At 44.3% G+C, this 22,529-nt stretch overlaps 4 protein-coding genes across 4 annotated transcripts; all 4 read right to left on the bottom strand.

Moving 5' to 3' along the window:
* Positions 1-1,378: 1,378 nt before the first annotated feature.
* Positions 1,379-2,265, bottom strand: LOC133916387 (ATP synthase subunit b', chloroplastic-like). The gene has a single exon (XM_062360033.1). The coding sequence runs from the start codon at positions 2,176-2,178 to the stop codon at positions 1,546-1,548; it is 633 nt and encodes a 210-aa protein (XP_062216017.1). The 5' UTR covers positions 2,179-2,265; the 3' UTR covers positions 1,379-1,545.
* Positions 2,266-3,880: 1,615 nt separating this feature from the next.
* LOC133916388 (histone H2A-like) lies at positions 3,881-4,710 on the bottom strand. Its single transcript, XM_062360034.1, has 2 exons — positions 4,398-4,710; positions 3,881-4,290 (listed from the first exon to the last, which is right to left on the bottom strand). Exons 1-2 carry the CDS (start codon positions 4,623-4,625, stop codon positions 4,033-4,035), a joined length of 486 nt encoding a protein of 161 aa, XP_062216018.1. The 5' UTR covers positions 4,626-4,710; the 3' UTR covers positions 3,881-4,032.
* Positions 4,711-12,204: 7,494 nt separating this feature from the next.
* Positions 12,205-16,710, bottom strand: LOC133916386 (arginine biosynthesis bifunctional protein ArgJ, chloroplastic). The gene is made up of 16 exons (XM_062360032.1): positions 16,317-16,710; positions 16,094-16,217; positions 15,727-15,800; positions 15,562-15,606; positions 15,400-15,450; positions 15,251-15,319; positions 15,092-15,150; positions 14,883-14,952; positions 14,705-14,785; positions 14,522-14,608; positions 13,961-14,083; positions 13,640-13,702; positions 13,384-13,461; positions 13,122-13,267; positions 12,919-12,989; positions 12,205-12,507 (listed from the first exon to the last, which is right to left on the bottom strand). The coding sequence occupies exons 1-16, from the start codon at positions 16,482-16,484 to the stop codon at positions 12,425-12,427; spliced, it is 1,392 nt and encodes a 463-aa protein (XP_062216016.1). The 5' UTR covers positions 16,485-16,710; the 3' UTR covers positions 12,205-12,424.
* Positions 16,711-19,000: 2,290 nt separating this feature from the next.
* On the bottom strand, positions 19,001-20,692 carry LOC133914382 (uncharacterized). The gene is made up of 9 exons (XM_062357499.1): positions 20,641-20,692; positions 20,503-20,563; positions 20,296-20,402; positions 20,125-20,201; positions 19,887-20,045; positions 19,648-19,722; positions 19,450-19,515; positions 19,279-19,297; positions 19,001-19,146 (listed from the first exon to the last, which is right to left on the bottom strand). Exons 1-9 carry the CDS (start codon positions 20,690-20,692, stop codon positions 19,034-19,036), a joined length of 729 nt encoding a protein of 242 aa, XP_062213483.1. The 3' UTR covers positions 19,001-19,033.
* Positions 20,693-22,529: the final 1,837 nt, after the last annotated feature.

Raw genomic sequence — 22,529 nt, 5'->3', positions numbered from 1 at the left:
ACTGGTCGATGGCGAAGGAGAGAGAGGAAGGGGAGGAAGGCGGGAGGGAACACGACGGTTGCTCGATGCGACTTGAGAGGACGCGCTATATTTGGCGTGCGATGAGGGTGATTTGGAGGGTCTCTAGAAAATGGCGTGTGCGATAGTGCCCCTGTTGGAGCGTGTTTTTAGCATTGCACACGCTATTTTGACGATGGAGGGTGAGATAGTGCGTCTGTTAGAGATACTCTAAGGGTTTGTTTGGTTATTAGTCCTTGAAACCAGACCAAAATTTGGTATTGCCAATAAGATTTGGCTGTCACTTGAATTGCAACCAACATTTGGCCAGCCAATCAAAAATTGGTAGGGGCACGGCAAAGCAAGCCAAAACGCCAACCGATTTCGCTCACCCTAGTTTTAGCTTGGCTACATGCAAGCTCTTGTTAAGGTGTCAGTAGCTGATTGGAGACATTAAAAGTACCTTTTGAGTTTCGCGACACATTTAAACGATTATATCTTCTAAACATGATGTCTAATGGATGATACGTTTATATCATTGTACTCATAGTAATTAAATCTACAAATCAAAACACATGTCAACTATATTTTTGTGCAAAAAAATCAATGACACGTGAGACCCACATATCATACGTATAATTTTGGCAAATTTTAGTATGATCGTAATCCAAACATTTTCTTTTAGCACTGTAGTTATTTTGACTTAGCCACAAACCGAACATCACTTTTTATTCTAATTTTAGCCTTGCCCTGACTTTAGCCATAGACAATATTTGGTAAGGCTTTGAGGTCAAAAACCAAACAGCCCTTGAACCTAATCCCATTCCTACACAAAATTTCTTTCTTCCTTCAGAGTTCATAAGAATTTCAGAGAAACCTCAAAGAAAAAACACTCCATTTTTTGTTAGATTTTATTTCTTTTTCATAAAAACCCATCATGAGAGCCATATGTACTTGCTTTAACAGAGATTGACCTGTGCTCTCTCACACAAAAGTTTGTGGGTTAGTACTTGATCGAGTTCTCGGCTTTGGGGCATTTTTTCTACCGGGACATTCCGGGCGGGTTTTTCTCTTCCTTGTTACTAGCATTTCTGTCTTTCTTCAGAATTCGTTTGAGACAGAAGGCTTTGAGTCTGTGACTACGGAACACCAATCCATTGAGACATGATGATTGAGATGGCTCGAGAATGTCCTGTACTTGAATGAAATTGAACCTGACTGAGAGGAGCTGAATGATTCCTTTCGACTCGAGCCAGGATCACAAGAAGCATGAAAGTGTCAAGCAATTTTCACATTGTTACTCCACTGCAACATCCCAAACATTTGGTAAACAGAGCACCATTCATCAATGATTCATGATGTAGACTCCAATCCATCCCAATTTCTTCTAAAATGTAATTCATTTATACTTGCGACAGAATGTTCATGCAATTACAATCTTAGGATAAGGCAGGGACACCAATGGACGGAGCCCCAACAGCGTATACACACACAGAAAAGCTAAGGAAGAAGGCCAAGAACGCCGGCCGGCTCGCTGATTTGGTTTCGTCACGCGGATGGTAGCACCTTCTTGACGATATCGTCGCTGAGGGAGGCAATCTGCGCGTCCAGCGCCTTGACGGCCTCCTCTTTCTGGGCCTCAAGGTTGGCGAGCGCCTCGACGAGCTCGGCCTCGACGCGGCGGCGGCCCTCGTCCAGCTTGGCCTCCAGCTCTGTGGTGGTCTCCTTCTTCATCTTGTTGAGCGCCGCGGCGATCTCGGCGCGGGCCGCCTTCATGATGGCGGCTGCCTGCTCCTCCAGCTGCTTCACCTCCTCGGAGGCGTCCTTGACATCGCCGAGCTCGCCGCGGATCTTGGCGTCCCGCTCGTCCATGAACTTGCCCAGCGGCGTGAAGTAGAGCTTGTCCAGCGCCACCATCAGCAGCAGGAACTCGATCGCGATCGAAGGGAGCGTCAGGTTGAAGTCGAACAGCGCTGCCTTCTCCATCTGCTCCGCAAGTGCCGGGAGTGGCGCCGCGGCCACCGCGGCCGCCGCCGTCGCCAGCAGCCCCGGGAGCTGCCGCGTCGAGGGCCGCCACGGCCGCGCCGAGCTGGATGAGGAGGAGGCCACGGGCTTCAGGAGCGGCGCCGCGCGGCGCCGCGAGCAGGAGGTGGTGGCTGCAGCCATCATAGCCGTCGCCATGGGTGTGTGGCGGGAGGAGTGGGAGCAGCGGCGGCGAGTCAGTGGAGGCGTGGTGGGGAGAGGGGAGGCGGGGCATCGGCTATCTATCCGAACGGGTTGGCTTTGCGGTGCCCAACTGTCTTACGAACGGAGGCCACACGATGCCGCTGCTCGCTTCGCTGCCACTAACGCCTTCCCGATATTCCTTTTTGGGCTTTCGAACGGGTCGTTGAGGGCCCATAGATGGATGGGCCTTGAAGCCATAAATCATTTTCGGCCTAAGCCCTTAGAAGCGGCCCGAATACACACTCGTACCAGAACGAGCCGCTCGTTTGGTAAGTCGGCAAGGGAGCGAGGAACCCGTCTGTGTTCGAGTTTCCCTCAACGCAGTTGCTCATCTGTTTTTAAGTTGAGTTCGGATTAGATTAAGTAGGGTACACATTTAGTGGTATCACGCTTTCTCGCGCATTGCAGGCATTAAGCCTTCTATTTTCTTCTAGTATGTATACGGGTGGTGTGTATGGTGTGCATGAGTAATATGAGCCAGTTTTTGGTTCATGAGCAAGCACATTTGTTACCGTAGCTACTGCAGTTGAACTTGTTCTTTCCTGTTTGTTTCTGAACTTGGACCGTGAGTAATGTACAAAGGTTATGTCAGAAACTGGATCCTCCAATTGCTGTAGGAAGCACTGCTCTGTAAGAAATTACTATGCAGAAGGTGATTTTGGCCTCTGATTTTGTGAGCTCTACCATGCCGCTTCAAAATTCCAGTTGTGCTACTTTATTCTCCTGGCCTGGCCGCATGTGTAAGAAATGTTGACATCTTTATCTACAGAAAAATCTGAATCCGCTCAAACTTATTCGTAGTTGGTGAAGGAAAAAACACATTTGTGGCACCAAGTGCATCCCAGTGAATGTGCGCGATAAGAGAACTAAGTTTTGGTTTAATGGTTAAAAGAAGTGGTTGTACCTATCAAAAATCAAATTTTATATTTTCTTTACATGTCTTATCAACATGAAATTTTCTTTCATAATAAGTAAAGCATATGTCAATAGCAAGACGTCTATGGTAAATTTATTAATCAAACTTCATATCTTCAGTCTTCAATAAATATTATGTAAGTGTATTCATGTGATGGTGTGTGTACATAAGTTGTATTTGTGTTTATGAAAAAAAAGGATAAAGATTGGCAAGCCAAGACGTTTCCCGCTGGCTTAGTTTAACTGAACTTTCGGAGGGACTCAGAATAGCCCGCCAACCGTCTCCGCCAAAATTCAAACAAGAGCAACAAATCTGGTCCTACAGAAAGAACGCAAGAACGAACACCGATTGAAAAGCAATTCCTCATGTTCCACGTTCATTTGATTGGAATGCCAGCAGCCCACCTCTTAACCTAAGAGAATGCATCGGATTCAGAGGAAGCGCATGAATTCCAGTCCTATATGCCAAGTGCAGCTTTTACCACATGCTAACAAAGATTTGAGTCTGCTCAAAGCCGATTCATCCCAAAACGAACACAAAAGGATTCCCTAAATCTCGAGAGAAACAGGTTTGCAGATCACGACCAAGGCCAATACGCAACCAAGAACGGCAGATCAGTATCAATTACCCAAGGCCTACCGCTAAATCCGTAGATCAGAAAAATTTACCACTGAGACGAACCGCACAGCAAATTAAGAATACAAGAATCGGGCACAGCACAGAACGCTGTGAAGAACTATGTTGATTCTGAAAAGTTCCATTGAAAAGCAAAGATCTCAGGAGCTACAATGACAGGCCCATTTCTTAGCTAGCACACCCATCGATCCCATCTACAACCTAGGCACAACATGTCAACAGGGCACGGCGCTACACATCGCACATGACTCGACTCTCTAGGCCTTCTTAGGGGACTTGCCAGCGGTCTTCTTGGGCGACTTGGCCTCCTTGCTGCCGCCGCTGGACGCCTTCTCCGCCGCCTTCTTGGGCAGCAGCACCGGGTTGATGTTGGGCAGCACCCCGCCATGCGCGATGGTGACACCGGACAGCAGCCTCCCGAGCTCCTCGTCGTTGCGGATCGCCAGCAGCACGTGGCGCGGGATGATGCGCGTCTTCTTGTTGTCCCTCGCCGCGTTCCCGGCCAGCTCCAGCACCTGATCGCAAAGCAAAAGCACCCCGACTGAGCACCACACCACGAGACCGCAATTGCCAGAGTAGAACGAACACATGGCATCATGTCGGCAGCACGGAAATTAATTACCTCAGCGGCGAGGTACTCAAGGACGGCGGCGAGGTAAACGGGGGCGCCGCTGCCGACGCGCTGCGCGTAGCGGCCTTTCTTGAGGTAGCGCCCGATGCGGCCGACGGGGAACTGGAGCCCGGCCTTGACGGAACGCGGCACCGACTTCTTCCTGGGCCCGCCGCCCACCTTGCGCCCGGCCGCGCCCTTCTTCACCTTCCCGCCCGCTCCTGCACCGGTGCCGTCCATGGCCGCTGCTGCGCTTCGTGACGCTTCTAGAGTTCTAGGGACGAGGAGGAATCGCTCGGAAGGAGGAGGCTGGTGGAATGCGAGATTGTGATGTGCTCTGCAATGGCAGGCGCCGCGGGTATTTAAACGGCGGGGAGGGGAGGGGAGGGATGGTGGGTCCGTCGATCCGCGGCGAGGGCGTTGGGCCGTCGGATCGTGAGGGAGATGGACGGCTGGGTGGAGTCTCCTGCGGAACGATCCGTGGGAGGGGTGGTTCAGCCAATCAGGCGCGAGGAGATTTCGGGAGCCCCGAAAAAATCGCGCCTTCATTTTCCCGCCCACGGGAAGGGGATCTTCGGCAACAGGCGCCAGCGAGCAGGTGAATTTTCGCAGCGAAAAGTGGCGAGCGGCAAAGGGCCAGCAGTGCTGGTCTGAACTCTGAACACAAGGATCGCCAGATTTTGTTTGCTCACATTGGTGAAGATTTGGAAGAAAATAATTTACGGGCAGAGATATGGTACTCCTAAGGTTTACATTAGAATTTGTATCCTCCTGTTACCAAAATCTCTGTAGTGACTAATTCTTTTGTCGAATTTTGGGATGCAATTTTCGATACAGACCAGGGGGGGGGGGCAGTTTTTCGGCACAAAGGAAATGTTTGCCAATGAGTTGGTTACGAAATTTGGCATGGTAAAAATATGGTTCAGAATGTGACTTCTAATCCGTAACAAAAAGATGTTCTTATGAAAGAAAATACTTGTATGCTGAGCAACTTTTGTTGGCATCAACAAAAATATGGAAACTAAAGCTCTAAAAATTGTTGGCTTAAAAACGAATATATATGCATATAATGGCACCTCCAATATTTCAATAGAAATATATGCTGAATATATATGCATATAATGGCACCTCATGTTCTCTTTCTATTGTGTCTTGGATTCTTGCTTTTTTACTATGTATCATCCAAACGCTTCTTTCTTTTTTACTTTCCTGCGTTGTAAATTCATGTAGGATTCCAAGTGTCAAGGAAATTTCAATTATGTATCTATATCTCTAAGTGGGTTTTGGTGATAATAACAAGACAATTAAAGGACTAATAAGTTTTTATGAAGTATGAACAAGTGTAATTCAATTCAGTGAGAATTCGATGCACGGTGACCCCCAAATATGGAAAAAGGAAAGCGGCACATAGATTGTATAGTTTTAAATTCATTTATCTTTTGAAATTGAGTTTAGAATGTCGTACTATAAAGGGTGATACGAAATCTACTTCTTTGCGTAGAGACAGTGCTCAAAAGATAAAACAACCCATAAGAGACACCTCGAACTAAAGATGTCCAAATAGGCCGTGCTTACTGGGCCGGCCCGAGGCACGAAACTGTAGGCACGGCCCGGCCCGAGCCGAGATGGGCCGGGCCGGTACGGCACGAGGCCACGGGCTGTGCCTGGGCCGAGCGCGCGGCACGGCAGGCCGGCACGGGAACGCGACAGCCCATCACGGCACGGCCCACCGTGCCGGCTCGGCACGCGGCGGCCCACGGCACGGTCGGGCCGGCACGGCACGGCACGGCCCACCGTAGGGGGCACGGCCCGGCCGGGAACGGCCCGTTTAACCCGTTAACCCGATATTTTTGAATTTTATAGCCATTTTGTGACCGTTTGAGCTCCAAAAAATTCAAATTTTTTTTGCAAAAATCACCATTTTTCACCTATAAATAGAGGAGCACCTTGCCCTTCCATTCCACACCAGCAACACCATTTTCTCTCTTGTTTCCTCCTCTCATTCTTGTCTCAAAGTTCGTGAGAATTAGCAATAATTTGACAAAATTAGTTTGAACTGTTGCAAAAAAATCCGAGCAATTCCAAAATCGTCATCCTGCTGACTTGCTATCTTGAAGTTGAAGAAATCTTGGTGATTTTTTTGCATCGTTGTTGAGTCTTATTTTATTATTAGTTTTATTACTTGATTATTTCTAACTCTGAATATTTACAATTTTTGTAGTGTCATTCGACATTGTTCATGGATGCCGGTGATCATGATACATCCATATATCATGATTTTTTTTCTCCAAGGACTCACAGGGGACTACGGCCCCTTTGATACCAGTGCTGCAGGTGATGATGGACCCGACGGTGAACCTCCGGTTGGTTCACATCCAGATCCATGTGATGCAGCAACAGTTCCATCGTCAGGCTCTACAAGTGCGCACACATTAGCAAGCAACGGGTCTAAAAGATCAAGAGCCGGTACTTTTGAAGTTTGGCAAGACTTTGAAAGGATCTACAAAGAGGAAGAGGGGGTAAGTGTCAGGTATGCTAGGTGTTATATTTGTAAAAATGAATTATCTGCAAAGCCCTCAGATGGAACGGGGCACTTGAAGAGGCACGCCATAAGTTGCAAGCGAAAGAGTGGAGCAGCCATGAAGCAGACGGTGTTGCAGTACAACCCCGACGGCTCTGTTCATCATTGGGAGTACGACTCTGTCAATGCTCGAAAAGAGCTATGTCGCTTCATTGCAAGAGCGGATCTACCACTCAATATTGGTGAGTCTGCTGCATTTGAAGATTACATTAAGCAAGCTCATAATCCTAGGTTCACGCATGTTTCTAGACAGACAACTAGTAGGGATATGGTAAAATACTACAATACGTGTCGTAGCAAGCTTAAAGAAATGTTGCAAACATGTACATTTTCAGTTGCTTTGACCTCGGACATATGGGCAGGTAGGGCTAGAGAGGATTATCTTAGTGTGGTTGCTCATTTTGTTAATAATAATTAGGAATTAGAAAAGAGAATAATAGGTTTTCGTTTGATTGACAACGCGCATACCGGTGAAAATATTGCTGAAAAAATATCTCAAGTAGTTGCAGACTTTGGCCTCACGAATAAAATATTTTCTATCACTTCAGATAATACCGGTGCAAATTCTAGAGCAATGGATATTCTTACTCCGTTGTTTAGTACTTATGCTGAATCTTTCTTGTTACATCAACGTTGTGCTTGTCATATTATCAATCTTATAGTAAAATCCGGTTTGAAGAGGTTGTCGCGATACTTAGAAGATTTTCGTACTGCAATATCTTTTGTGAACTCCTCTAACCAACGAATTGCAGCATATAAACAGTATTGTGTTGCAATGGGTGTGCGTCCACGTAAGTTTGCTCTGGACATGCCGGTGAGATGGAACTCTACTTTCTTGATGCTTAAAAATATTATACCATATAAGAGCACATTTGGTGTGTTTATTCATACGTATTACCATCAGCATGGGGGTCAAACTTTACTCACGGAAGCGCATTGGTATGTTGCTGAAAGGATACTGGAGTTTTTTGAATTTTTTTATGATTCAACTGTGAGTTTATCAGGAGTTTATTATCCAACATCTTGTTTAGTAGTGCATAATATTGTTGAAATTGCTACTCATTTAAACAACTATGAAAATGACAATCTTCTAAGAGATTGTGTAGTTCCTATGAAATCTAAATTCTTAAAGTATTGGAAAGAAATTCCTTTGTTATACGCCTTTGCCTTTATTTTATATCCTAGAGCTAAAATTGCAGCTTTCTGTAGAGTTCTCGTAATTCTAGGTGATGCTCTTGGCCATGATTATTCTAATTATTATACTAATATTCATTCTAAGTTATTCGAAGTTTATAGTAAATATGAAACAAAGTATGGCGGAGTTCGCCTGCAACGACCTCCACTAGCACCCACAACAAGTAAGAAGACGACAACGTGGGGAAAAATATTTGGTGCAGGTTCTTCATCAAGAAGTTCAGACTCTTCGTCACGATCGTCTACGGGCACCGGAATTCCAACATCCGGAGGGGAGCTAACTACCTTCATCGACAATGACGTTATCAGCCACGAACAAGAAAACTTCAACATACTGCAATGGTGGCATGAGCACGAGACGAATTATCCAGTGCTTTCACTGTTAGCGCGAGATTTGTTAACGGTTCCTGTATCTACAGTTTCTTCTGAGGCTGCCTTCAGTCTTACAGGAAGGATAATCGAAGAGAGAAGAACAAATCTATCAAGTGAGATGGTTGAAATACTCACCATAGTAAAGGATTGGGAACAAGCTGAAACACGAATGCAACACATTGCAGAAAATACTGAGCTTGAAGAATCATTCCAAAATTTGTATCTAGATGCTGATGAGAACGTGTAATTTCAAACTTTCTGAGCTAGGTTGTACTCTTTTTTCCTTTGCTAGAAAGGTTTTTAATGAGGCAACCTATCAATAAAGCTCATTTTTAAATTAATCATGTGCCCCTATTATTTCTAAGGTTTTTTTATTTTATTCATGTGTTTTGTTTATTTTTTTAAAATACCCCCCGTGGCCCCACCCCCACCTACCTCTCCTCTCATCGTGGCCTATAAATACCATCTACTCCATCTCAAACTCCATGTATTCTCATTGCCCACCCTGCCCACCCATCTCTCTTTTCCTATTTGCTAGCCAAGTAGCCAGTAGTCACTTCACATCAAGAAACCAATTCCATATTTCAATTCATGGATCAAGACGCCGAGAACTCGCGTGCATGGTCATGGGTGTGGCAACATTTTGAAAAGATCTTCAGAGAAATTAACGGGGAACAGGTAAGATTTGCTAAGTGTAATATATGCAGCATATAAATAGGTGCCAGATTTCCAAATGGAACAGGACACTGAGGAAGCATATTAAAAATTGCAAGCAAAATTCTGGGGTTTCTAATAAAATCATGTAATTTTCAGAGCATAATCATAGGTTGTACTCTTTTTTCCTTCTAGTAGAAAGGTTTTTAACGAGGCAACCAATCAATAAAAATGTTATGTATTTATTTTCTATATTTTTTATTGTTTTTTTGGATTTTTTTAGCTATTATTTTTGATTTTTTCCTATTTTTTTGAGTGCTGACGGGCCCAACGTGCCTCCACCGTGCCGGCCGGGCCCGTCGTGCCTTCCCGTGCCGACCTGGCCCGTCGTGCCAAATGGGCCTGTCGTGCCTCCACCGTGCCGAACGGGCCCATCGTGCCGACCGTGCCGTGGGCCGGCCCGGCACGGCACGGTGACAGTTGGGCCGTGCCGTGGGCCGACGGCTCGGCACGCGGGCCGGCACGGCACGGCCCGTAACAATAAATGGGCCAATCGGGCCGTGCCGATTTCGGGTCGTGCCGAGTTGGGCCCGTGCTGGGCCGGCCGGATTGGCCCATTTGGTCATCTTTACCTCGAACACTTTGTTTTTGCATCTAGGTTAGCCCTTATGTTGTAAAAGTGTGCAAATGCGGAGTGTCCGCATTTTTGAAACAAACTCATATGAATTGAGTAAGTAACGCTAGTTTGATCTTTGTGATCACTTGGGTGAGGATAGGGTTGGAAGAGATCCGGCTCTTTGTGAGCTCCTCAACGAAGACGTAGGCACTTCTTTGTGGAGTGGCTAAACTTCGGTGAACAAATCATTGTGTCTTACTTGTCATTCTGTTTTGATTTGCTTCATATTCTTGTATCCATTGATTCCTACAGTTTTGACTCGATCTATCTCTTTGCAAGGTTTGAGCTGCAGGTATCTGAAGAAAAAGATTGGAACACATTTTTTGGTGCTTGGTAACTCGTGTACTTGATTCAAGTTGTTGTTACATAGGCGCATTTTCAAATTTCTCAGAAATATCCGAAGTGTCCGCATATTCCTGCGGAACCTCCGCACATTTGCGGAAAAGTCCACAAAAATCTACGGAGACTCCGCATTTTGTTGATCCGCTGTATTTTAGTTTGTAAAATTTTTGATTCCGTCTATTCACCCCCTCTCTAGGCGACATCAGATTCTTTTCAAGTGGTTGCTACTCGTTCTTGGACTATTTCTCATATGGATGTTAAGAATGATTTTCTTTAGGATATGTTTGTCGCCTTCACCATGTTTTATATGGTCTCAAACAAGCTCCTCGTGTTTGGTTTGAGCATTTTTGTTTTTGTTATTCAGGCTTATGGTTTTTCACCTAGTGAACATGATCATGTTTATTTATTCATCTATCGCCACAAGGGCGTACTTTGCTTCTCCTCTATATTGTTGTCAGAGACGATACTAAGCATGTTGCTCATGTGAAGAAACAACTCAATGAGCAGTTCCAGATGTCTGATTTAGACTCTATTAGTTACTTCTTGGGGATTGAAATCATAACTTATGAAAAAAATGTTTCATATTTTCAATCTAAATATATTTAGGATTGCATGGCTAGCTCTGGTGTTACCGGTAGACAAATAATACACTTATGGAGCTTCATTTGCACCTTTGTCCTACTGATGGCACACCCCTTGAGGACCCCTCTCGATATTGTTGTATAGTGGGTAGTCTTATTTATCTCATTGTCACTAGGCCTTATATTGCTCATGTAGTTTATATTTTGAGTCAATTTGCGAGTGCTCCTACTTCTGTGTATTTTGGCTATTTACTTCGGGTGTTACGTTACTCGAGGGGATGTCATCTCAATGCTTGTTCTATGCTCGTTCTAGTCTACTTCAGCTTTACGCTTACTTGGATTCTACCTGGATGAGTGATCTGATGGTTAGTCATTCTATCACTAGTTATTGTATTCTTCTTGGTACTTCTCCTCTTATATGGAAGTTCAAGAAAAAGACTGTTGTATCACATTCTAGTACAGAGGTAGAACTTCGAGCCATTGTCACTACTACTTCAGAGATTGTATGCCTTATCTGGTTATTGGCTAATTTTGAAGTCTCTTGTGAAGCACCCACACATCTTTTATATGATAACACTGGAGCCATATAGATTGCTAATGATCCTGTGAAGCATAAAATCACAAAGCATATTAATGCTGATACTTTTTTACTCAATCTCATTGTCATAAAAAAACAATTACTCTTCAGTACGTGCCATCAAAATTGCAAGTTACAGACTTCTTTACTAAAGCTCAAACTCAAATACATCATCGGCTTCATTTACTAAGTATATATACTCTAGGCCCATAGCCCATGAGGACTCTATATAGATTGACATCAAGGCATTGGATTATTCACCTTCCCCTACACACAATTCTAGTTAAGGTAACAATACTAAGGTGGGTAACAATACTAAGGTATGGAGTAACGCACTAGTAGAAAGGGGTTTGGGATTAGGGTATGGTTCCATCAAAACTTGGGCGGCAACACCAGATGTACAGAAACGGGGCTAAGGGATTAGGGTATGGTTCCACGGAAGGACATTAGTAACTGAAGGTGGGGCGCCATAGATTAACCAAGTATGTTTGAAATGCATCACAATAGAAACTGGTGGCCATTGTTATATCAACATGTTCTGTTGATAAGTTATCCAGAAGGTAACGGAAGGGACATAAGGACCAAATGCAGAAAAAATGCTAACTCAACTGATAAACCCGTTCTTTCAAGGAATCCTATTGACAAAACTGAAAGTATGGGATGCAATTGATTTTGGTATCAGTGGTGAAATTCACACTATTTCAGTCTGCCATGAAGAAACGTGAAACTTTGACTTGGTACCCAGAATCAGAATCAACCAGTGAAAAGCAAACCAAAATTCAAACTTTTTTGTCAGGCCAACATTTCCCAGTATAATCATAGGAACCGAACAAGATGACATCGGCATTGTTACAGTGTCACTTCATTATTCATCGCATTATTACACTTACAGAACATTGATTTGATTGATCTCATGGGAAAGAATACACATGCACAACATCTTGGTAAGACAAAGCTGTCGTTGCAATATGATATGTGTCCTCAGGAAAGGTGGTTGCACCGAAAGACCACACACATCATTCAAACCAATGAAGACAATCTTCTACATGAACGATATAAATCTCACGTCGTGTATTCAGCATTTATTTCAACATACTTATAGCTTAGATCACAGCCCCATGCCTTTCCATTTCCTACTCCACTCCCTGTCAATAACATGATAGACATATTTGATAATGGCAATTTCGTAATTTCATAAGATATAAGGAGAATGAAGCACCAGACTAGTCAGGTAAGAAATACAACAGGGTAATGCATGATATCAGCTTTTCAGAAACATATTCAAGTGTTTGTTGCAAGCATTGATTCAACTCATGATGCCTGTTTGGTCTGCCTGGCCACTGCAGTAACCCCAAGATCATCCAGAAAATCAATGAATAAGGCCAAGGTGACCACTAATCAAATGCAGGAACATCCTAACATGGTTCAGAGCAAATCTATGATGGATGCAATATGCAATCAATGTTATGAACCAGGATTTTCTAGCAGGTGCAACCATAAATAAACACCACGATGCTCTTCACTTTGGATGTGCAATGAGCAAACTGAAAGCTTACCAACTGATATATCAATGTTCACTGTACCATGGATATCTCCAGCATCTTTCAGATACTTGCTAGCCGCGGATCTAAGAAAAAGAGTTGGAATTTTAGCTCCTGATAGTGAGAGCTAAAGAGTGAGTGCAGTTTTAATTCACTCACAGTGATTCAAACAATCAAATGTGGATGGATATGCTAATATGCAATCAATGTTTTCAAACCTGTCAAAAGGAAGCGGTTGGCCATTTTTCATTAGTGGAATAGTCCCTAGAGAAATATCGAGCTGATTTGCATCAAACTGAATGCCTGAATAACCGACAGAGCAAGCAATACGTCCCCAATTTGGGTCTCTTCCAAATATAGCAGCCTGACATAAACAATATAATCATTCTGATCTTCTGGGGTAATGAATGAATAGGAGAAAACAGTTAAGGCTGATATACTACTGAATTGCAATATTCTGTGGATGAAACAATATCATACTTTAACCAGAGAGGAAGATGCTACTGAACGAGCAATTTTAGCTGCTTCTACCTCATTATTGGCACCGGTTACAGCAACCTACATAGGAAAAGGCACATTAGAATTTTAGGTTGTATTACTGGAAATATAGGAAAGGAACTCGATAGATTGGATGCTGCAGTTCTTAGATAACTCAACCTGTTTGTTAAAAGGTATAAGCTCAGTTATCATGTCCAAAATAACAAGTGTTAAATGATTTCAGATCGTATCACTTTACCTCAATTAAGCATGTCGCACCCTCACCATCCCATGCTATGGATTTTGCAAGACCTTGCATTACCTACATAAAAGGAATAAGTTAGCTTCTTCCGCTTGACAGGTACAGTAAAATATACAGTCAAGTATGTTACTAAGAACTATATAAGATTTGTATTGGTCTGTCACATGTAAATTGAAGAAAAAAACAACAGTAATTCTTTAGAAAAACAACAACTGAGTTATGAAATATGATTGTGCTACATTAAAGCACATCTGAATATAAAAGTGAAAACAGGAACCTAATGTACATGAAATATCAAGGAACAGGGAAGAGACTTACTGCATCTATGCATGCTTGGAGCTGTTGAGCCTCAGTGCTATTGTGAGTGAGAATACCAGATAAACCAGATAACCCACTTGCCATAGCAACAACACAGTCATTGGTACTTGTATCACCATCCACCTTCACGATTGTGGCATAAAACAGTTATGGCTTTTACGTCTACTAGATCAAGAAGATTGTATCATCATAACAATACTACAAAGTAATGGACCTGAGTTTATGTATCATGCCGGTTAGATTGCCACATTAGCAAACAAATTTAATCTTAGTGCAAGAAAAATATTTCATCGTCAAATATTTAACACATTATCTATTGAAATATAATTCTGTAGAATAGTGGTGCATTAGAGTGGCTTTTGTTTGGTTCTAGATATGAACACTGTACACCAAACATTTCAAGTATGTCCGTGAATAAAATTCTGGTGTGTTTTTTCCATAACCATTTCGGATTGATGTGAGTACAGTATCCCTTCTATAGAAGTATTCAAAAACATCATCAAATTCCTTTCCACATTGTTTTACACGTAATCAATACAATATACAAGGGTGGCTACTCACTGTAATTTGGTTGAAACTTCTACTCACTGACATCCGGACCATTTCTCTCCACACATCACTGCTGACTTGAGCATCGGTTGTTAAAACCTATAATGAAAAAAATGACCATTAAGCTCGCTACATGCCTAGATAGAGAAGGAAGGGGAAGGATGTTTGGAAGGAGAACGGAGAGTGGGAACATACACCAAGCATTGTTGCCATATTTGGGTGAATCATTCCAGAACCTTTGGCCATTCCTCCTACTCTGATAGGCACTCCTCCAATCTAGTTTTTCAACACATATTGATGACAATAAAAATCACTTTACGCCACGATAAAAATCCAAAGGAAGAACATTGCAAGTAAACCAATAAAGTCAAACCTCAGTCTGGACAGCTATGCTCTTGCTAACGAGGTCTGTAGTTGTGATGGCCACAGCAGCACAATTTGCACTGTGATGGAAGGGCAGGAATATTAGGTTAGAGACAGTAAGTATCATCTAACAGTGTTGATGATTTATCATAAAAATTTTATAATTTAAAGGCTCGAGCAAAATATAATGTTACTCAAAACACTGAATGTTAATTATACCCCTGAACAGATGGAGACAGAGAGCTCACAAGTCTAGGGAGTGAATTTAAAAGTGCCTCCTGTAGTATCAAAACCCAGACATCAGATAGGTATCATTGGTGGACTATTGTCAAACGAGTAGCTCGGCAATTGATTCATATGGAATGTATATTCGTGTACCTTTTTTATTCTTTGACCAATGACACCAGTGGACTGGATCAGTATGTCATCTGAGCTCACATTGAGAAGCTGCAAGCTAGTTACCAGTTAAAATACAAATACCGATGTTTCTTATTGTGAATTGACATAAATAAAGGGCAGGACACTACCTTGGCAACAGCATCTGCACTATCCACTGCATCCTGATACCCGACATTACCCTGACAACCAATCATTTAGAGACATAGCTCAATCTTAGTCACTGGGTTGCCAAATGCAGCTCAATACTGCTACTGGCAAGAAGAACAGATACAGTTGTTATAAACACTTACAGTCGCAGCATTTGCTTGACCAGCGTTAACTAGCACAGCACGAGCCTATGAAGCAAAGTATTGAAAACAGACAACAGCTCAATGAGTGATTACTCTGATTTGATCCGCAAAATTTTCCAATAAAATAACTTTTTTAAGGCAAGAAGACAGACATGATTAACTTACTGTTTTTGATGTATTAAGGACGTGCTTACAATACAAAACAGGTGCGGCAGCAACAACGTTTGTGGTAAAAGCTCCTGAAAGGAGTCACAAAATAAGAACTAAGCCTAACAGACAACTTACCAATCATATATGCCACATCAAGCTATAGCACAAGCCGATACAGCAATTTAACATCGGAACATACATCTCTTGTTGTTCAGTTCATCAGTGACCATAGACATTCTTCAGTTGTGAATCGTGACAACACATAATAAGCCAAGGTAAAATACTGGTGCACTCTAGCATTCCAAAAGTAAGACAAAATCTCGCTCCTTGTGCCATAACAACTTAACAAGTGATCAGAGGAGCTCATACACTCAACTCTTACCTGCAACAGTGGCGTCGACGTCGCAGGCGACCAGGGCCAAGTCGGGCTTCTCGCCCTTGGCGCGCAGTCCGCCGTAGATTCCCGCCGCCTTGAACCCCTTCGCAGCCGTGACGCCTCCTTCCACCTGCATTTCACACCAACCAGCAACCAGGTTCAGTTTAAACCCAGCCAAATCCCTCCCAGCGATGCGGCCGCGACTGTGACCCGTCGTTTCGTCAGTCACCTGCTTCCAGGGGCCGTCGGGGAGGAGGATCGGTGCCGCGGGGATGTACCCCTCCGCGGGCACGGCGGAGCAGACGACCCTGGCTGGCGCCGGCTGGGAGCTCATCCGGAAGGCGCGGGACGGGAGCGGGGCGCGGGAGTGCAGGAGCAGGAGGGACGGGGGCGGCATCGATGCTACGGCGGGAGGCGGAAGCGGCGGCCGGCGGCTGGCTGGTCGCGGCGCGCGGGGCAGGTGGGAGTGGAGTAGGAGGCGGGCCGAGGTCTTATCGGGCGAGGCCGGCCGGCGGGTTGGTGCCGGTCAGAGACAAGGTTAGTTGGTGGCGGCGGCCTGGCGGGGCAGGTGGGTCTTGCTTGGGCCGTGGACACGAGCTGCTTTCGGGCATGCGAACCCGGTCAAACAAAGTGGTAGACTGAAAGGCTAGTACTAAACAAAGTGGATGAATCCACTAGGCCACTATCACTGTGCATAGGGTCAAAGTTAGGGTATATTTGGTTTGGCTTTTGGCTTATGCTTATTATAAGTTAGAAGTCGGACAAAATAACTTAGCTATAAATTGATTTTTGAAAAGCTAAAAAACTAAAATTTGACAAAATGAGCTAAAACCTGAGAATTTTATTATGATGAGTTTTTCTGGTTTTCAGTGTACTAATAAACTAAAAAATTATTAAAAAATTAATAGTAAAAAACCATCAATTAGAAATCAAAAAACTAAAAAATAAAAGTCTTAGTCTAACCAAACAGACCTTAAAACTAAGACCTGAACATCATGTTTGTTTGAGCCAAAAATTTGTGCATAGACCTGCCCATTGAGCTATTGGGCCTGTGAAAATTGGGTGGAGCTAGACCAATCGATCATTTTTACATGTAAAAATAATTAAATAAGATTTCGAGCCGATCGGATCAGGCCCAATTGTTTTGAGCTTAGCAGCCAGGCTCAACCCTACAAGGTCACTAGGTCTGTTTTCGAGATTTTTGGTTGGTCTCGTGTCGATTTGCTTAGGCCTAGTTAAATCGGAGGAAAAATTAACTAGATACTATTGTAAATATGCCTATATTAAAAAATACTATCGGCCGTGAGATTACATGTGGGCCTTAGGACCACATATCTTAGAGACACATGTTATTTTTCAATTTAAGTGATCTTTACGATGGTATTTTTTAAATTCATCCTAAATTGTATTGTTCATTATGTCAAGCCAAGTTACGAGCCAAGCTTGAGGAAGCTAAGGCTGTGGCAAGCGGGGGATGTTATATGTCACCCAAGTTAGATGCAAACCTATTGTCTCACACCCATTGGTCCACTGTGTCGCCATGGCCATGAGTGTTCTGTGTCACCACTTAGTGTCGCTTCCACCTCTCCCAGCCTTTGTGCTCCCAGCCAAGCTCCTTGCCCGTTGTCTCCATTCCTTGTCCGGTTTGTTTCTTCCCTGTCGTCGGTTCATTTCTCCCCCATCACAGCCTTAGCCGGCTTGGTAACGCCATGACCCAACTGACTCTATCTCAGTTCCTCACCGACCTCGTGTCATGTCTTATGTCGACACGAGTTATTGTACCATATTTACTATCAATTTGATGGATATATTCTCATTATTATATCATGAATGTCATCGTCTAACGATTCTAGTGAAGTGTAGGAATACATGTAGAAATCGACACCTTGGAATACTCTAAAAATATGTTACACTGACTCTACACATGTGGTTAATAAATTACGTGTAATCAATACCTCCTCCATCCTCCGTTCCGTCGTCGCCTTTATCAAGGAAGAAGGCTAGAGGTTCGTTCCTAAAACCTTAGAAAGCTAGAACAAATTATTGAATGTATGGAATAATTTGTCTAGAAAGCCGAAACATTTGGTGCTATGGACTGACATAATTTTGATTTTGCCTAGAACATTTGTAGTGCTTGCTGAAGGATCTCACTAGCGGAGCTTCCACGGTGGCGAGTGGCTGAGTAGGGGTGTATGGTGGGTGGCAGCGCTGTAGAGGAGGGAGATGAGAGGTGGCCGACGTGGGTTGAGCAGTGGGTGAATTTGGGCTTAAGTGGGTTTGTGATGGGGGTGTGCAACCCTCGAGTTGGGTTCGCCCTAATCCTGAGCCAAGCCTGAAGCCTAAATTTATGTATTATCCAAGATTGGAGGCTAGCCCAATAGGAGAAGGAGAGGCCCTAAGCCCCTGCTGAAAAGAAAAACTAAAAAATACAGATTGCAGTCGGATTTCAACTTTAAGACAACAACTTAACGCAAATTAACACTACATAGTAACAGAGGGGTTACATGCGGCTCACGCATTAGCATTTGTTTCGGTAGAAGGGAACACTTGTTTTTTGGCCTCCGGAAACACCTTGTTTTGCATGGCAGTGGTATACATACTACCTTTTGCGTTACTACTGTAATATCCAGCGATCAGATGGCTCAAAGCACTTGATAGTAACTCACATATAGATCTAGCACGTGAAAATAATTTGTAGATATTACGTGAAAGCAGTTGCTGAAGTATTTCAGTTTGCATTATAACCGTGCGGAAGTGCGTGAGTGCTAATTAAACTACTAGTACATAATCTACATATGGCTCCGGTAAAATTAAGTTCTGCCGCTGTTATTGAAGGGCCTGATGCTACCAACTAGCAAGTCATGCCCTGCACTCCTACGAACTGAGCCACGGCAGTGTTCTCCAGCCGGCTACAGAGTGCCGATCCAGCGCCAACGATCCTCCGTGTCACGGTGCCCGCGCGCGGCCTCGGACGACACGAGTTGCACGACGGCCGGGGACAGCGGCGCCAGGCACAGGCCTCGCTGGCGCAGATCCGTCGCGCCTTCTTCTTCGGTGTCCTGCCACCCACCACAGACGCCAAGCTTTTCAGAGAATATCTTCCGTGCCAAAAAATGTTGAAGACAAGCACGTAGGATTCAAATTAACCCCTCTATATTGTCATTGCATCATGCATTCCCAGAATAGGATACCTGCTGTGACGCTGGAGAGCTTATTGCAGGGCAGGAGGCAGTCAGAATCTGCAGAAAGCGGATAATAAGAGATGAGCAAAAGGCGGCGAGATACTGAAATCTGTTACTGGTCATGTTCAAAGAAACGCATCCTTCAGTTGGTGCTTAGTGGTTGATGGAATATCTGCTCACCTGGATCCGCTCGTGGAGGTGCTTGATGCAAGTGGCTGCCTCGTGGAGCACCGATGCGGTATCCGTCTGCGGGTAGATCAGATTCAGGTCTCAGGGACAGAAATGCTTTCAAATTGGCATGCAGGTCAAATTGTTGCATGAACATGCATGAGCAAGACACAAAGAAACAAGTTTATGAAGGTGATCTGACGTCTGAACCTTGCCATAAGGAGAGACTAGCTGCTGAAGTGTTGTGATCTTGTCCCCCAGCTTCTGGCCCCGCTTACATGGTGTCTGTATACAGTAAAACGACAACAAAATCTAGCACATTCAGACAACGTTACTGCCCAATCCCTCCATGATCAAGCAGGATGGTCAGGCATCGAAATCTACTGTCCCTCTGGCACTGACGATCCTTCTAGCATTCCACAAATAAAACAACAGACAACCTTCCTTACCTTCATATGCTGATTTCTTGTTGGCTTTGCATTGCATCGCAGGCCGTGATGTGGGCCTTGTGCTGTCGCTGTGGCTGTTGCCTTTAGCCTCTTCGAGCCCCTGAGACTGCTGCCGCCACCGGTCGTTGGCGCCCCCGCCGCCGTCCACTTCACCAGGTGCTGAACAACGTAAGTTTCAGAGTAGCATTAGCATGCCATTACCACGGTTTCAACTTGAATAGGGTGAAGAGAAAATTACAGTAGCAGTAGTTGGTTGGGTGCAACCGAATTGCGCAAATGCCGGCCTGGCCTCGCCACTGTAGATCGAGCTCTCCCCTGTTCTCAGTCCATTATAAGTACATAGATATAACAAGTGAAAATAATGTGTTTATCTCACATATTTGACGAGGTTGACTGGAAAAAAAGTTACCTAGATAGCTCTGTCGACCGTGCATAGATAAAAGCGTTGGTATCTGAAGACTCTGAAGTGACGGCGACAAGTTCAGAGTATGGCACAGATCATACTCCGCAGCGAGTCTGCTCAGATGGAACAAATTCAGGCACTTCAAGTGACAGGATGAAAATCTTCAGGAGTGCCATCTCTTGAATGAAACAAGTACATGGACATGGAACTTACATCATGTCCAAACCTACAGCTCCTGCCGGTGAGCTAGAGTTTTCGCACTTCACTGCATTAACGAAAACCGCGATCACATTTCGAAGTATATCGATCGTATCGAAGAAAAGAGGATGGTAGGATGGCACAACGTACTGCAGTCGTCGCCGAACGGCAGCAATAGCGAGGACGGTGCAGAGCAGTTCCACATTGTGTACGATCAAACAATGATCGCCACCTGGTACGCAGGTCTTCACCACCTAGAAACAAAACGGCAGGTTATAGTCGGAGAAAAGAGTCCAATTTAACTAGTTAAGAGGGGCAAGAACAGGATGAAAACAAGATTGAAGCCTTAATTTCTTGGCGATCTGGCTCCGACATGAAAAGCCGAATGGCTAAAGAGCGTAAAAGACAGAACAATTCAAGGAAGTATCATCTCCCCATCTTTTTAGCAGCCAGAAAGAATAACAAGATTCAGAAAACCACGCGCCCCAAGAAAAGCTATGAGGAAAGAACAACACAACAAGAACACAAGGCATAACCAAGCAAAGGCTCGTCTCTTGTGCTACTGAACTCGTCATCATCTTTAAATCTTTTGAACCCTCTAGCATCGATCCCTTCTTACATGAGGCGGGCAGGGCGGTCGCAAGCGCAATGCAGTAGACGAGGGAAGAGGAGAAGTGAGCCTGGGGCTGTGGTTAAATACTAGCAGAGTACTACTACGTGCGGGCGGGCATGATGAGGAGCAATGGATGCGTCGCTTGCTTGGTCTTCCTCTCTCCTCTCCTATCCTCTCCAGCCGTTTTCACTCAGAGGCCGCTGCTAATTATAGCTCCGAGTAGCTAATTGCAAGCAGATGAGATGGGCAGGGCAGAGGAGCATGCCAAGAAAATCGAAAGGAGCCCACGGGAATGCTGGATCGATGGTTGGAGAAAGCAGGGGATCAAATGTCATGGACATAAGAACGGGTTTGTAGTCCAATAGCAAAACTACATGAGTGGAGAAAGCCGACGAGAATTCCATCTCGTTTCGCACCTTAAAATGTCTTCAAATAGACCGCATGGTGAGAAGACATTTATAAAAAAATGTCATGAACCCCATCACTAGCCGTGCCTCTGTTGTAGTAAATAAACAAATCCCAGCTCCTGCCGTTCATGGCCGTTTCTTATCACTCGAACCCCTTTGACTCCTTACATGCAGATGCGTACGATGATTACATGATAGGCTCATCACTAATGACGATTGCGATGCGTTATCGCTGGCTACTATTCTATTGACAGCCGATTGCCGGGCATCGCAGTGCAGGTGTCTCGTGTACAGCGATGGGAAAAAAAAATCATGGCTTAGGCTCTTGTCTGTCTCTGTCTCTTCTTCCCGTGCCGACGAGTGTCACGACACAGGTTTTGAAACTTTGGATCCGGTTGACCATTGTCCGAGCTCTCAGAGTTCCTCATCCTCTCGAGGATCAGTTCAAGCGCCGTGAGCATAAACAAAGCACCAGCGGCCAAGCATTCCGTTGAGGCCGGCCGATTGTTTAAGAGCCGTACCGCAAAAAAAATGCTGCCTCTTGTTGGGACGAAAATTTTCACACGGTGATGCACACGTTTGGCTTATCACAACATTAAGATACATATTAGAGGAGTAGATAAAAAAAATCATAAGATAGATGATGAAATTAATATGTGGATAAATATTATACGAGAGAAATGTACGACGGAATTAAATATGTGTGTATAAGTAGATGTGAAATTGCATTTCGTGTATTTGAGCTCAGCTGGCCGTTGCCTTTGCTTCCTCAAACATCACAACTCAACTTAGAGTCTGGTCGCAATTCAGGGTTGCAGCTTATAGCTTTCGACGCGATTGTTAGATGTACAATGCAAGATCTATTTCAATTCAACAGCTCGATCCGGGCAAGGTCACATTATATCACTTGGATTTCCTAAAACGAAAGTCAATAAAAAAAAGTCAGCAGAGACCATGAATCACATTCACATCACATTAAATCACTTGAAAGATCACATTAGACTGTTGTACTAGCTTGCCTA

Source organism: Phragmites australis, chromosome 4, assembly GCF_958298935.1.
Source record: "Phragmites australis chromosome 4, lpPhrAust1.1, whole genome shotgun sequence".
In the NCBI taxonomy this organism is placed as follows: Eukaryota; Viridiplantae; Streptophyta; class Magnoliopsida; order Poales; family Poaceae; genus Phragmites; species Phragmites australis.
This window is presented reverse-complemented; position numbering and strand designations above follow the sequence as displayed.

Coding starts and splice junctions, on each gene's coding strand:
- LOC133916386 (XM_062360032.1), bottom strand. CDS start 16,484: ATGCCGCCCCCGTCCCTCCTGCTCCTGCACTCCCGCGCCCCGCTCCCG. Junction 15,451..15,561: donor GTCAAGCAAATGCTGCGACT/GTAAGTGTTTAT, acceptor ATTGGTTGTCAG/GGTAATGTCGGGTATCAGGA. Junction 13,268..13,383: donor CATCTTCCTCTCTGGTTAAA/GTATGATATTGT, acceptor TGTTTATGTCAG/GCTGCTATATTTGGAAGAGA.
- LOC133916387 (XM_062360033.1), bottom strand. CDS start 2,178: ATGGCGACGGCTATGATGGCTGCAGCCACCACCTCCTGCTCGCGGCGC.
- LOC133914382 (XM_062357499.1), bottom strand. CDS start 20,692: ATGTGGAACTGCTCTGCACCGTCCTCGCTATTGCTGCCGTTCGGCGAC. Junction 20,403..20,502: donor GCTGTAGGTTTGGACATGAT/GTAAGTTCCATG, acceptor CCATCTGAGCAG/ACTCGCTGCGGAGTATGATC. Junction 19,516..19,647: donor TAGTCTCTCCTTATGGCAAG/GTTCAGACGTCA, acceptor ATCTACCCGCAG/ACGGATACCGCATCGGTGCT.
- LOC133916388 (XM_062360034.1), bottom strand. CDS start 4,625: ATGGACGGCACCGGTGCAGGAGCGGGCGGGAAGGTGAAGAAGGGCGCG. Junction 4,291..4,397: donor TTGAGTACCTCGCCGCTGAG/GTAATTAATTTC, acceptor CTTTGCGATCAG/GTGCTGGAGCTGGCCGGGAA.